The sequence below is a fragment of the Opisthocomus hoazin genome, chromosome 3 (assembly GCF_030867145.1).
Source record: "Opisthocomus hoazin isolate bOpiHoa1 chromosome 3, bOpiHoa1.hap1, whole genome shotgun sequence".
In the NCBI taxonomy this organism is placed as follows: domain Eukaryota; kingdom Metazoa; phylum Chordata; class Aves; order Opisthocomiformes; family Opisthocomidae; genus Opisthocomus; species Opisthocomus hoazin.
This window is the reverse complement of record NC_134416.1, coordinates 50,680,302-50,693,418: the sequence shown is the minus strand read 5'-3', so window position 1 is coordinate 50,693,418 and position 13,117 is coordinate 50,680,302. Positions and strand designations below refer to the sequence as shown.

The 13,117-nt window shown below is 48.9% G+C and overlaps 1 protein-coding gene across 1 annotated transcript in view; it reads right to left on the bottom strand.

Annotated features, from left to right (window-relative positions):
• The window catches only part of KLHL14 (kelch like family member 14), a 62,840-nt gene extending 50,807 nt beyond the window's left edge, over window positions 1–12,033 (bottom strand). The window contains exon 1 of the mRNA XM_075416232.1: window positions 11,057–12,033. Coding sequence (XP_075272347.1) covers window positions 11,057–11,991 — 935 coding nt within the window. The 5' untranslated portion in view covers window positions 11,992–12,033. The remainder of the gene's footprint in view (window positions 1–11,056) is intronic.
• Between the last annotated feature and the right edge of the window lie 1,084 nt (window positions 12,034–13,117).

The window sequence follows — 13,117 nt, the reverse complement described above, 5'->3', positions numbered from 1 at the left end:
CAGATTGTACCCACATCCACAAATCTCATTATGCCAAAGGATCTGAGAAACTGGAGGTCGACACATAGCGATACTGCCAAAACAAAAAGTAGCAAGAATCTCAGAAAAAGTGGCTGTATTGACCTGCAGCAGAAACAAGGTATTTCAGTGAGGTTTAGATACCAACCTCAAGGTAATACACAAAGAGAGAAATACACCGTCCCAATCAGCATCTCAGTTGCAGACCTTTTGTTTGCTAACACTAGAGGCTTAATTTAACCCTTAGAAACCAGGACAGTCCTTAGCAACCTTTTTCTTCTAAAAAGGCATCTGAAGGAGTGTTGTGTCCAACAAAAACCTAACGGAGAATCCAGCTGCACTCTGCAAATCTGCACTGATGCTGCAGGCATCCATTTACCCATGACTCAAGAAACTGTTTCGCCACCACAGAACATGCAATGAGACCTTTGGCAATCACCTTCCCCGCTCCTGGACAGGCCTTTCAGCGCATCAAAAGCGTCATACAACAATTGCTTATTTCAATGGATTTTGGCTTCCGCACACAGTTGACTGCAAAGATAGCCATGACTAGCAACACATTTAACAGGGAGAAAATACCGTTATCCAGGGGTTTAACTACGAACTTGATGAAAGCCATACGATACAATGTAAAATTGCTGTGGACAGAGAAATTATGTGAGCCTTTGTTATCACATAAAATGAATCAATGCACATTGCAACCTATACGTAAATCTGCATCCAGAATCTCTTCCTAACCCTATAGCACTGCCAGAGGAAGGACCTGAGCTCACGCAGCTGCCAGACCAAGCCCTGCAGATCAGACTTCTGCTGGAACTCTGACCCACCAGGAATATCTTTCTCCTTATGGAGAAAGTACACACCTAAAAAATACCTCACTTTTGCCAAAACCTAAAGCATGCTGAGAATTATCTAGGTCTCTTGCAAACTATGACCAAGAAATTATTTAGTTCTTAGGTTCAAGATATGTTCGAGGATATGCTGAATGTATGACTTGCTTTATGAATTGATCTTTCTGACTCTTCCAAGGCACAGCTATATCCAAAGGCTTGCCTGAAAGGATATGAAAAAAAAAAATCTATTAATACTGGACCTGAAAACCAGTATTATCATTCACTTTAGTGCCATGAATACTCTGCTTTTCATCTTTTCATTCTCAATGCAGGCATGCTTAGCAGAAGGCCCCCAGTACTAGTTTTCATTGCAGCAGAGCTCTCCGTAACGTTCACTGAACAGGTTCGGTGATGCCCAAGAGACAGTCGCTCTCCTGCTCATTTAATACACATTGCTGACCACTGACAGACTGAAGTATACTAAGTTGGGAATGATTTGCTGCAGACATTGATTGTTGTTTTTGTCCTCTGAACCTACTGGAATTTTTTTTCTATTTTTGTTCAACACATTTTTTAAAAAAATAAATGCGTAGAAAAGAAGCAGAGTCGCTGCTTGCTCCAACAATTATCTTTCCTTTTTGTCTCTATCTAAAAAGCAAAAGTCTAGGGGTAAGTGAATTTTTTGTCTGACAGGCCACACTTAACTGTTGCAAAGTTACCTGGCAAGTTAAAGTTTCCTTTATTTCTACAGTTGCAAAAAAAATTTCCATCCCCTGTATTAAAATAATTTATAATCTGTTTCGAACTCCGAATACCTGATTTTTCTTGATGAACCCAATCCCAGTGCCATTACTAGTTTAGAGTGGTCTTTAAGTAAACCTTGAAGAGTTAGGCTACTTTTTAGTTGGAAGATTTTTAAACTGAATGTCCCTTCCTTTCGGGATAAGAACCTCTGAACTAATCGGTAGCTTAGGGGTGGGCAACTATCCTGGAAGAGTGGCATCTACCATCAGCGTTCCTTTGGAAGGAACACACAGGAATGCCCTTCTCATCTGCGTCTCCCTGTTATTACCAGCTTATTCTTCACGTTGACAGGAGACTGGTGCAGTTTCCTAGAAAGATGCTTAGTAGCTTTCCCATACGGAGTGCTGCCAAGGTTGCTGTATCCGTACACAACACGGCTGTTCCTTCTAGCTTGAAACAAGCTTAAATAGTTGCATTGCCTATGCATTGCCTATGCATGATCATGACTAGTCAGTCAAGCTCATCTCCCTAAATGCTTACTTCACCACTCTTCTTGCACCACAGTTATGTTGCAACTGACTTCTTCCTGTGGAAGTTGATTACGAACCCTCATTCCAACATTGCACTCGCAGGACTGATTGCCTTCTGCACTTCCTACAGCGAGGATATCCACACAAATGGATCACCTGAACACACATTTTTAAATTCCCTGAGATCTGAATGCTAAAGACATCCTTACTAGCCACACAGTAAGTATCTGAAGCATTGTAAGGTATTCAAATCAAAGGAATTTCACTAGCAAAGCTTATATTGGTAAATGAGACACAAAACCTCCCATGTCATGAATCTTACTGGCAAAACTATGCAAACAACTGCTTTTCCATACTGTTGGAAATTCTGAAAAACCTTGAAGAAATCCTCTTGATCCTGAATATTTTTAAAAATAAAGCTGAAGAAAATGTCAAAGCCAGACGCTTTAGAAATTTGCTTTTCCTTTCCCCACCTCCTCCTTTTTTTTTTTTTAGACAGATGTGGTAAAATGGAAACGTTTACAGAACAATTCAGGGTGGTCAAATCCACATTTTTCCCCTAGGAAATTTCAATCAATTCTTCTTTTTTACTTTCAGACTGTAAAAGGTCAGGAAGGTGCTTTTTTTTTTCTTTTTGTTTGATTCTGTATTGAATGACCATGATGACAGGAGGTCTCTGCATCAGAGGCTGTGTTCTCCTCAGCTGAGGCTCCTTTTCCTTAGGAAGCCGAGGAGAAGAAACACAACTTGCTGCTGCCTCACCCAAGCTATGACTGGTTACCTTTTTTTTTTGTTTCCTGAAAGGAGGTGGCAGTCAGGCAAGATAGGAAGAAACAACTGTGGCATCAACTTCTATTTACTTCCAGCTTCAGTGCAAACCGTCTGTTTCCATTGAACTTGGCAGCTGATAATATTTGCTCAAAGTTTATTGTCTGCTTTCCAAGAATACAGCAAGAAGTGTTGACTACTAAGTATTAGACATGGCGGCCTTTAAAGAAAATTTCAGAAAGGCAGCAAATGTGAAAAATGATGCCAGGAAGTATCTACTAATGGGTTTCAACTTCCCATATTCTTTAATTTCTTTGGATGGTCCTTTGCTAAACCTGTAATATCAAACAGAACCTGTTTCTAAAGAGGGTAAATTTAGATTAGATATAAGAAAGAAATTCTTCACCATGAGGGTGGTGAGACACTGGCACAGGTTGCCCAGAGGAGCTGTGGCTGCCCCCTCCCTGGCAGTGTTCAAGGCCAGGTTGGATGGGGCTTTGAGCACCCTGATCTAGTGGAAGAGGTCCCTGCTCACGGCAGGGGGGTTGGAACTACATGATCTTTAAGGTCCCTTCCAACCCAAACCATTCTATGATTCAACAAAATCAGCAACAGAGATGTTTACAGAGCTGTGGAGTCCAGCTCAAAACTTTCATTCAGCATTCCTATTAACTTCCCTGGTCAATTTTTTCAGGTCACAATTGGCAAAGGATAATGAAAAAAATTTCCCTGATTTAGAAAACTACTACGAGTTTTAAAATACAGGAGTTGTTTGAAAAGATAAACTGGTGTTTTTACAGATTATGAGGATTTTGTCTGTAATACGAGTTTAACAGAACCAAAGCTTTTTTCCTGGCAAATTATTTTCTGTTGATTTTGTGTTCTGCGTTTGCTCTCCTCATCCCACTGGCCTCCTAGGCTCGCTGTACTTTCTCTTCAAGTACAAATCCAAACAATTACACCATCGCAGCTCTGTTCCGTTTACTGCTCAGCACTTACAGACTCAGAACCTCCATATTCTTCTGCTAGAAGAACAAACTGTCATGACCCCAGGTCACAACGTGTTTCCAAAAGACCCAAATGCAGTCAGGGTCTGCTTGACCCTCTTCTCTCTACATCCCCTTTTCCACGTCAAGGGGATGCACATCAGGAAAAGAGAACAGAAAAGTCTCAGACAGAACATGTAGTCAGTCAAGACAGGTGTGTGGGATGCTCACCATGATCCTACAGCACTCCATCTGTAAAAGGAACACCCTAAGCGTAAATCATATCAGGAGGACTTTGTCTGAGAAGGAACTTCCATACCCAGGATGCTCTGCACCACCTGTGATTCACGTTCTCCCTGACAGAACAGTCCTGGATTGTGCCATCAAGGCACGGGCAAGAACAGCCCAGGACCTCATGGGGGACAGCTCCGTTCTTTTAGGCACCTGTGGGACTGGTAAACGAGCTGCACAGACTGTTGCAGGTGGTGAAAAGGGGCATTTTTGCTGAAGTATAGCATTCGAGGAGGAAGTTCTCACTTTCCCAGGCACCTTGCCCTCAGTTTGAGTGGCTGAGTAAGATTATTTTTGCAACTTAACGAATTTTCTCTCTAGAACAAGGCGGCTTGAAATCCAGTGAAAGAGTTCCCCTCTCCGAAAAAGAGGTTGGATATGCAGACGCAGATGCTCAAAGCTGCTTCAAGTGCTGAGACGGGCAGGGTGATGGAAAGCCGAGGAGCAGTGCAGCTCAGCCAGCTGCAGCAGCCTCTGGAGATCCAAGCTGAGAGGTCTGGAGCTGTCAGCATCGATGTGTGTGAGGTGGGGAGCCTGGTGGAAGCGGCACCGAGGGGGCCGTGGCAGCACAGGATTCGAGGGAAGGGAGAGGCAGAGGTGAAGCTCAGGTAGGCTGGATCTCGGGAAGAGCCCTACCTGTCAGGGCAGCATGGGAGCAAGGAGGAGCCTGCGAAGCAGACTGGTAAGGGAAAATGAGTAGTTTGGAGTTTCAAAAGGCTTTGAAGTAGAAGACTTCAAGAAACCGGAGTTTCACAGCCAAAGTGGTGGGGAAGGAGCTGGAGGTACTAGAATTATGTGTTGCCTAAGGACATAAATCAGGAGGGCCTGGCAGTTTACAAAGGGGACTACTCCAGCCAATATCTCAGACTAGGACACTGGCTGGCAGGGGAAGGGGAGTACCTGAACATGGTACTTGGCACCCCTTCTTCCTCTACAGCTGTTGGAAAGATGGTTGCCCACAAGAAAGACCATTAAATACTCTTTGTAAACCACATTTCCCCTAGTGAGTACTGTACCTGGGCCAAGAAACTTGCTATCACCAATGCCACTGCAGCTCTCAAGGATTTTACCAAGCAGGACATATGTGTCTCCGAGAAGGCTCCCAAGGACTGTCCTGACCCACAGCACTCCTTTTGGGACAATGGTGCTGCCTCTGACCGTCACCGGAGCTCCAGGCCTCCCTCCCCCTTGGATACTCGACATCTCTCCGCTGACACTTCATCACTAGCCTGTCTCCAAAGGCAAAGGAATGCACGTAAGGCAAGTTAAGATAAGTAGGTGAGACTAACTAGGACTAAACTGACTGCAGGTCTGTGGTTCACTTCCCCACAGCCTCTAATGTGCCAGTCTCACTTCTGCAGCTCAACTGAGAGAGCCCTGGCACAGGGACAATTTCCTAATATTAATTCAGGCACGTCAGACCTGATCCAACGCCCACTAAAACAAAACAGAGCCTCACGTTCACTTCATCCACACCGCAATGCAAATGTTAATAATTCACATACACTTTAAGGTATGTTTTCTATTTGGATGTTAATTTAGGGTCTGAACTATTTCTCGCTTGCAATTAACCACGAGTACAAATATTAGTTAAAAATCCAACTATTGGTGTCAGGATCACAAAGGGACATGCAGCTGGCTGTTATCAGAACACACAACTGTCTATTTCAGTGAAAAAACACGCAAATTTTTTTTACAACCACTGAACACGCCCTACTGAGATCCTACAAAAATCTTAGCAGGAAAAGGAGTCAAACTGAACTACAGCCTGTGAGATATGTAGACAAACAGTGTATTCAAGAATTAAATTATTTAATTGCCAAGGGATGTAACCAACTTCTTCAAATTTTTAATCTCCTCTGTGGAAAGTAAACCAGACTGGGTATACATGTCTTCCATACAAATGCTAGCCTCTCATGCTGTTCATCACTTTACATTTTCCTTCCTCATCAACAGTTACCACTTTCCTACTGAGTGAAAACTGGCCTTATCATCTTCATCACCTGTCAGTGATTAATTTGTTGTCACTTTCACTAATATTACCTAATGCCAAACAGTCTGGACGACACCCTCTCCTTGCTGAAATTAAAGAAAAATTAAAACCTCTACAATTAGCTTCAGCAGGACCAGAATTTGCACTGCTAATCTCCCCAAGGTCTAGTAGTCCAGGGAACAAATGTATAGAAAAACAGCTGGGTCTGTACATGCTGGGACTTTGCTGAACCCAGAAAAAGGCAGAGTCAGGCTTAGCCTTCTTATCTCTTCTTCTTTTTATTTCCCTCCTTTCTTTTTTACTCTTAAATTCCGTATTACCTGCCTATGGCTTTTCCCCATCTCAGGTAATTTGGTTGATCCCCATCCATTTCCCTCCCCCCCCCCCCCTATTTGAAATAGCTTTTCCAGAAACTGAAATACCCAACAGATTGACAACAGATGCTGTTCCTGCTAGAGTAACATTTTTTCCTTTTGTTTCATTCCCTCTCTCCTTTTTATCTGCTGGGGTCTTTTTTGTTTTCCTTCTTTCTTGTCTGGTATCCCATTCTTTCACTTATCTCCCTTCAAAACTGTTCTTCTCTCTCCTTTTCCCTCATTTGTACTTCCTTGCTTCTGCTACTTATGTCTTGTTTCTCCCCTGGGGTATCTCAAGTCGTCTTTTTCTGCATTTTCCCCTCTCTCCCTGCTTTACTTCCTCACTCCCCTCTGCTTTCAGGTACTTCATGCAGTTCTACAGACATCAAACTGCTGCTCTGCCTGCAGATCCTGGGAGGAGCTGATCAGCCCAAACCACTGCTGTCGAGAGGAGCTGCATGTGTCCTGCAGCCGACAAACAACTCCCAGGCCGTAAGGGGCTGCCTCTTCCCACCCAGCCTATCTTCGCATGTCTGTCTGGAACAGAAGCCATTGTCAATGGTTACAGGCAAGCGAAACCATAAAATCATGGCAGTGTTCTATAAAAAGGCGACAATATTTAGGTAAAACATTTAATAATAAGCCCTGTAATTTAAACATTTTTCCTACAATGCTCCATTCTCTGTCTACAGCTATATTGTGCATTAGCACAAGCAAAATTAAAGTTAAAAGCTAGGCATTTCATAGCAGTGATGTGTTTCAAACCATTTTCATTGTTGCAAGTAAACATGGAAGCAATAATAATTCTCACTAGCTCACTCATCTTTAAAAGTGAAATTCTTTCCAGCAACATCATAATGCTCTAACCCAGAACTTTTTAAAAATGGAAAACACATACCATGTATTATATAAAATATATTATATTACACAATAAAGCGCAGAGACATTTTAATCAACTCAATACTCTGGTGAAGTCCCAAGAGTCAAATAAATAATGGGAAGACGAACATTCCTCTGTCTAAATGCATTTTCTTCCCAGAACTACAGAAAACAGGACACAGCACATAATTACCTGTGTCTCTCCGTGACAAACACCAATTCAGCCTAACGTCCAGGGTCACCATAACGGGCCCGACCCGCTCCACGCTGAAATCCACCGGGATTTCTCCCACTGATGTCAAAGCTGACTGTGCCTCGAGAGGCTTCAGTGGCGGCTTGCGTGCTGAAGCCCTGCCTGCGGGCGAGGATCACAGGGGCCAGAAAGCTCCAGCATTAACTCAGAAAGGGGAGATCAAAGTCAACGGAATCTCTAACTCCGCTTAGAGCTGAGCACCTGATCAAATGCCAGATCGGAGCCAAAACAGCCACCCTCCTTCGACCTTTAGGTCAAGTCCTAAACCTCAGTGCATGGCAAGGTTCACAAGTCAGGAACGCCACTCCTCAGCTTTTTAAACGATGATCGTTTAGTTGCTGTACTTTGAAAAATAATTTTACAAAAATGCATGAGGGCGTTCAAGTGTTACCTTCCCACAGGAAATTCCAGGGGAAAAAAAAAACCAACCTGCTCTCTCTGCAGGTAAACAGCCTTTTTCACTGCGGCACCAAAGCCTTCCAGCCCCAGCATCACTTGCACTGCAGGGCTGCATTTGTAGCACAAACTTTACAAATAACTCTGCTCACAGTGCGCAGGCTGGCTCTTACGGCCCCAAAACACTTTCCTCCAGCCCTGGCAACAGTAAAAACTTGTGTTTGCCAGAGAAGTGAGCACACATGATTTACCACATAAAGAACAAGCTTAAAGAAACAACTAGTGCTATTTTTACAGTTACTTTTAGGAGGAGAATCACCACATTTCGAGCTTCCAACTAAACTCGTTTTGCTTAAGAAATGTAAGTAGCCTCATTTCCCAAGTACTCCAAAGCAGTAGTGTGTATGGGTACGTATGTACATACATATGTATATATACTTTTTTTCCCTTAAGTGGCGTGTTACCAAAAAAAAAAAAAAAAGTTCTTTTTTAAAAATGCAGAAAAGTTATTGGCAAGTTCTAAATCTGAGTGTGATTCTCCCAATTTCTTGAACAGGCTGTAAGCAGGTGGGTATGCACCGTGCTGCTCATCGTTGTCACCAACTCACACTGTACCGCGCAGTATATATTGTACTGCACAACAGGAACAGTTACTCTGTTTCTAAAGACGTGTGCATCTTTTGCAAATGACCTTTCATTAAACACTAAATCCCAAATTACCAAGGTCACCACTGCTCACAGAAAAGGTAATCAAAGTTTTAAAGTCCTTTTCTGTGTAATAGTTTCTATCTATTTGCACACATACTTCACTACTAGTTACGTTAAGAGCTCCTCTGCATATTAGTAACCTTAAGGAACTCTTTGCAGATTTTCTTCCTCAAAATAAAATTTTACTGAATGACTGTCAGCCTGTTAAAATTGCAATTTCAGAGAAACCATGAGCAACAGGAAGGACAAGTCCGGAAAACTCTATAGCCTTGGGTATGTTTCTTTTATTGCTTCATTCATGTTTAAGCAGGCATTTGTGCACTTAGGCAGCCTGACGAAATTTTAAAGTCACTAAGATTCAAAGATGGGCCTTTGTGGCCTTTATGAATTCCCAGGAATATTATTCGAGACCAAAAATGAAAATATACCAATCGCATTCTGAATCACAGAGCATTTCAACACCTCCAACATTTTAACATTTTGAGGAAGTTCTAACGCTTGCTTATAAATAAGAGAAACCTAAATGGTTGTGCTCCGATTTCACCACCACCAAAGAACCCAATCGAGAGAAGCTAATTACGACGCTGTCATTAAACGTGCATTAAAGTTGAGGTGGTGAAGGTACATTTTCACCCACTACGACACAGGGTCTTGGAAACACCACTGTCTGCGCAGACATAAAAAATGGGGTTTTTGGAGTCCTCCACAAGTCATTAAAAGTAAGCGCAGCTCAGAGCCTAACCTAGGTCAACTTAAAGCGCAATCTTTTTGTGTACGCTCCTGCTCACAGGGGAAGCCAGCTTGCAGCCCCCGGAGTATCAGATTCTTGCAGCATCCATGCCACTTGTAAGCATTCAGCGGTCAGAACACCACTACATATCCTTCAAATGACATGGCCCAGTGAAGCTGGAAGGTATCTCCACTGAACCAAGCCGGCTGGTATCTCAGCAATCCACCAGGACACGAGCCCCGGCACGTCCCCGGCGGCACGCAGGATCTCGACTCGGGAGGAGGGTGGTGGGTTTTGTGTTTTTGAAAGTCAACAGTTTTGAATATTAAAACGGAAAGGGTATGCGCCAGCCACAACAGCGGCGTCTCGGGAATACTTTGCACTGCAAACCGCCGGTATTCGCTCTTCACTGTAGGATTTCGGAGTGAGAATCGGTTAGACAGTGCAGGGATGAGCACGACAAAGCACTAAGAGAGCAAGCTAGCCAGAGATAATAAAAGAAGGCACAGCATTTCCAAAGTTAAACCATTGGGGTACCCGTTACATGAAGGTATAAAGAACCCTCCACATTAACGCTAATAGAGAGTATTCTCTAAAATGTTTATTAATGCTCTAGTTCTTCTTGCTGCTGTTAAGTCATTAATAATATCCACCTATTAGTTAAAAAGCTGAATAATCCAAAGTGTGCTTTGACTCCTGCGCTACCGTGCCACTGCATAATACCACTGGAAGATGGTGTTATCTTTCCATTTCTGAATGAAATGAAGTATAAACGTATTTTAAAAGGAGAAAAATAAATAATCCCCTTCATTTCGGGTATATTTACTGCTCATTAAACTACTTGCTGTGCTTTCAGCTCCTAACACCAACCTCACACTGTCAATCTTCGACATCACGATTCATTACCTTATTAAACGAAAATAACCGACATGTCACAGATGTAAGGACTACGAAGTCGCAAGTTCCCACGCGCAATACGGACGACATCACCCGGACGGCAGCAACACCCGGGCGCGCACGAACACTGCAGTTATTTACGAAACATCATTGATCGGGTTCAGGACTCGGGTACCACGGCTTAAAGTGCCCCGAGGAGGCAGCTCCTCGTCAAGGAGTAACACCCAGGGGGGGGAAATAAACACAAACGTGGCCTGTAACCAGCAACCACCGCGGGCTCCCGAGGAGCGGGCTCCCCACGCACCGTGAAGCCCCACGCCCGCACGCCGGGCCCTCGCACCAGGCCCGACGGCTGCGGGGGCCGCCGGCGCGCCGGGAGCCCGGGGGAGCGGGGCGGGCGCGGCCCAGGGACCCCCGCCGCGGGGGGCACCCGCGGCCGCCTCCCAGCCGGCCACCGCCCTGCCGGGGGTCCGGCCCCCCGGGCCGAGGGGAGGGCACGGGAAGTTCGGCGGCGCTGGGGGCGGGCGGCTCGGCTCGGCCCCGCCGCCGCCGCCCTTCAGCCGCCCCCCGCCCCGGGCCCCGCCGCCGCCCCCCGGGGCCTCGCCGCTCGCCCGACGCGGGAGCGCCGGTGAGGGAAGGCCCCCGCCGCCGCCCGCTGCCGCCGCCCGCCTCACCTGCTGGCCAGGCTCTGCCGGCAGTGCTGCCTGAAGGGCATCAGGTGGTAGTTCATGGCGTCCAGCAGCAGCTTCTGGCAGACGGGGTCGGTGCGCATGAAATCCACGGACTGGACCCGCTCCACCAGCTCAGGCGCCGGGATGAGGGCGAAGCGGAGGCGCTTCATGAGGTCCGGGGCGTACTGCATGCGGGTCTCCCGGTCGTGCTCCAGCCAGAGCACGGACATCTGGAAGAGCGCCAGCTCCGACTCGACGGGGGGGGGCAGCGAGTCGAGTAGGGCGCGCATCTCCTCGAAGTTGAGCAGCAGCACGTCCTCCACCAGGTACTTGTTGGCCAGCTTCTTGGTCTCCTCCAGGCCGTGCAGGGCGGCGATCTTGCACACCTGCTTGTAGTTCTGCACCGAGATCTGGTCGTTGAGGAACTGCACGCACAGCTTGGTGACCTGCGGGATGTGCAGGATCTTGCTGACCGACAGCACCTCCTCCACCGTGTCCAGCGAGAGGGTCACGTTGGCCGTGTACAGGTACTCCAGCACCAGCCGCAGCCCGATGGACGAGCAGCCCTGCAGCACCAGGTTGTTGATGGCCCGCGGGCTGGCCAGCAGCTTGTCCTCCGGGGAGGAGGACGGCGTGCCGGGCTCCTCCTGCGGCTGCGGCGGCGGCTCCTTCGGCGGGCCCCCCAGCCCGTCCTGGGCGCCGGGCCCCAGCCCCGGGGCGTGGGGGTGCCCGCCGCTCCCGCCGCCGCCGGAGAAGAGCGATCGGAAGTACTGGGAGCAGGAGGCCAGCACGGCCTTGTGGCAGTGGAACTGCTGGCCCTGGGCCGTCAGGGTCACGTCGCAGAAGAGCTGCTTCCTCCACAGCAAGTTGAGGCCGTGCAGCAGGTTGTCGCTGTGGCTGGGGTCGAAGGTGGAGGTCCTGTCCCCGGATCTGGACATGGCGAGCGGCCTCCGGCACACCTGCCTTTTAAACCCTCCTCCAACCTGGGCAGAGGGGTGGGGAGGAGAGCGGGGTGGGGGGGACACACGGGGCGACACAACAGTAAAGACGGAGCTTTCAGAGGCCCGGAGGGCGCATCCCGGCCGTGCGCGCAGGGCTGGCGGCGGGGGAGCGGCCGGGGGACGGGCTCCCCTCTGCCCCGCCGAGCCGCCCCCCCGCCCCGGACGCCTTCGCGCCGAGGGGCCGCAGCGCGGCAGGGCTGGAGGAGATTTTTTTTTCTTCCGCCCCCAGCCCCCCTGCACACCCCCACCCCACCCATTTCTCCTCCCTCCGCGGTGCAAACCCCGCTGCTCTTCAGGGGAGGAGCGAGGAAGCCGGGGACGCTTTCAGAGCTGAGCCACCCCCCCCCTCAAAAAAAAAATCCACAACCAAAGCCCCTCACCAGCCACCCCAGCAATCAAACACACACGAAATAACCACCCACCACCACCCCCCCAAACTCCGCGGCGCCTGGAGGAACTACCAAGGGGCTGAAACTCTGCCGGGAAGGCGAGCAGCCACCCCCGCCCGCTTTGGCAACTCGGCGGCGCCGGCACCCGCTTCCTCCCCGGGGCCGGGGGGCGGCGTGCCCGGGGCGGGGGCCCCGGCGCTGGCGGACACCGAAGCTGAGCCCCCCCCTTCTCCGCCCCACCGAGTGGGGGGGGTTTGCAATACTTCGCACCCCGGAGGAAGGCGAGGGGGGGGGGGGGAAGCGGTAGCCCCGGGCCCGGCGAAGGGCCGCCCGCTGCTGTCCTGCCCGGCTCGCTTCTCCTCGCTGCCGTAACTCCGGTAACTACGTGAAGTTCAAGTTGGGGGAAGGCCGGGGGCGGCGAGCGGGGAGCAGGGCCCTGCCCGCCGGTCCCTCGCTCTCCGGCCGGGCCCCGCCGCGCCCCCCGGCCCGGCCTGGCCCGGGGATGGGGATCGGGGGGGGGGGGGGGGGTCCGGCAGGGCAGCCCCGAACTGCGGCCGCACCTGCGGGGGCCGCGCAGCCACCGACCCGCGCTGGCCGCATCCCGCCCCGCGGAGCGTCCTCCTCCTCCTCCTCCTCCTCCTCAGCGGGATCCCGCCGAGACCTGCTCCTGCCAT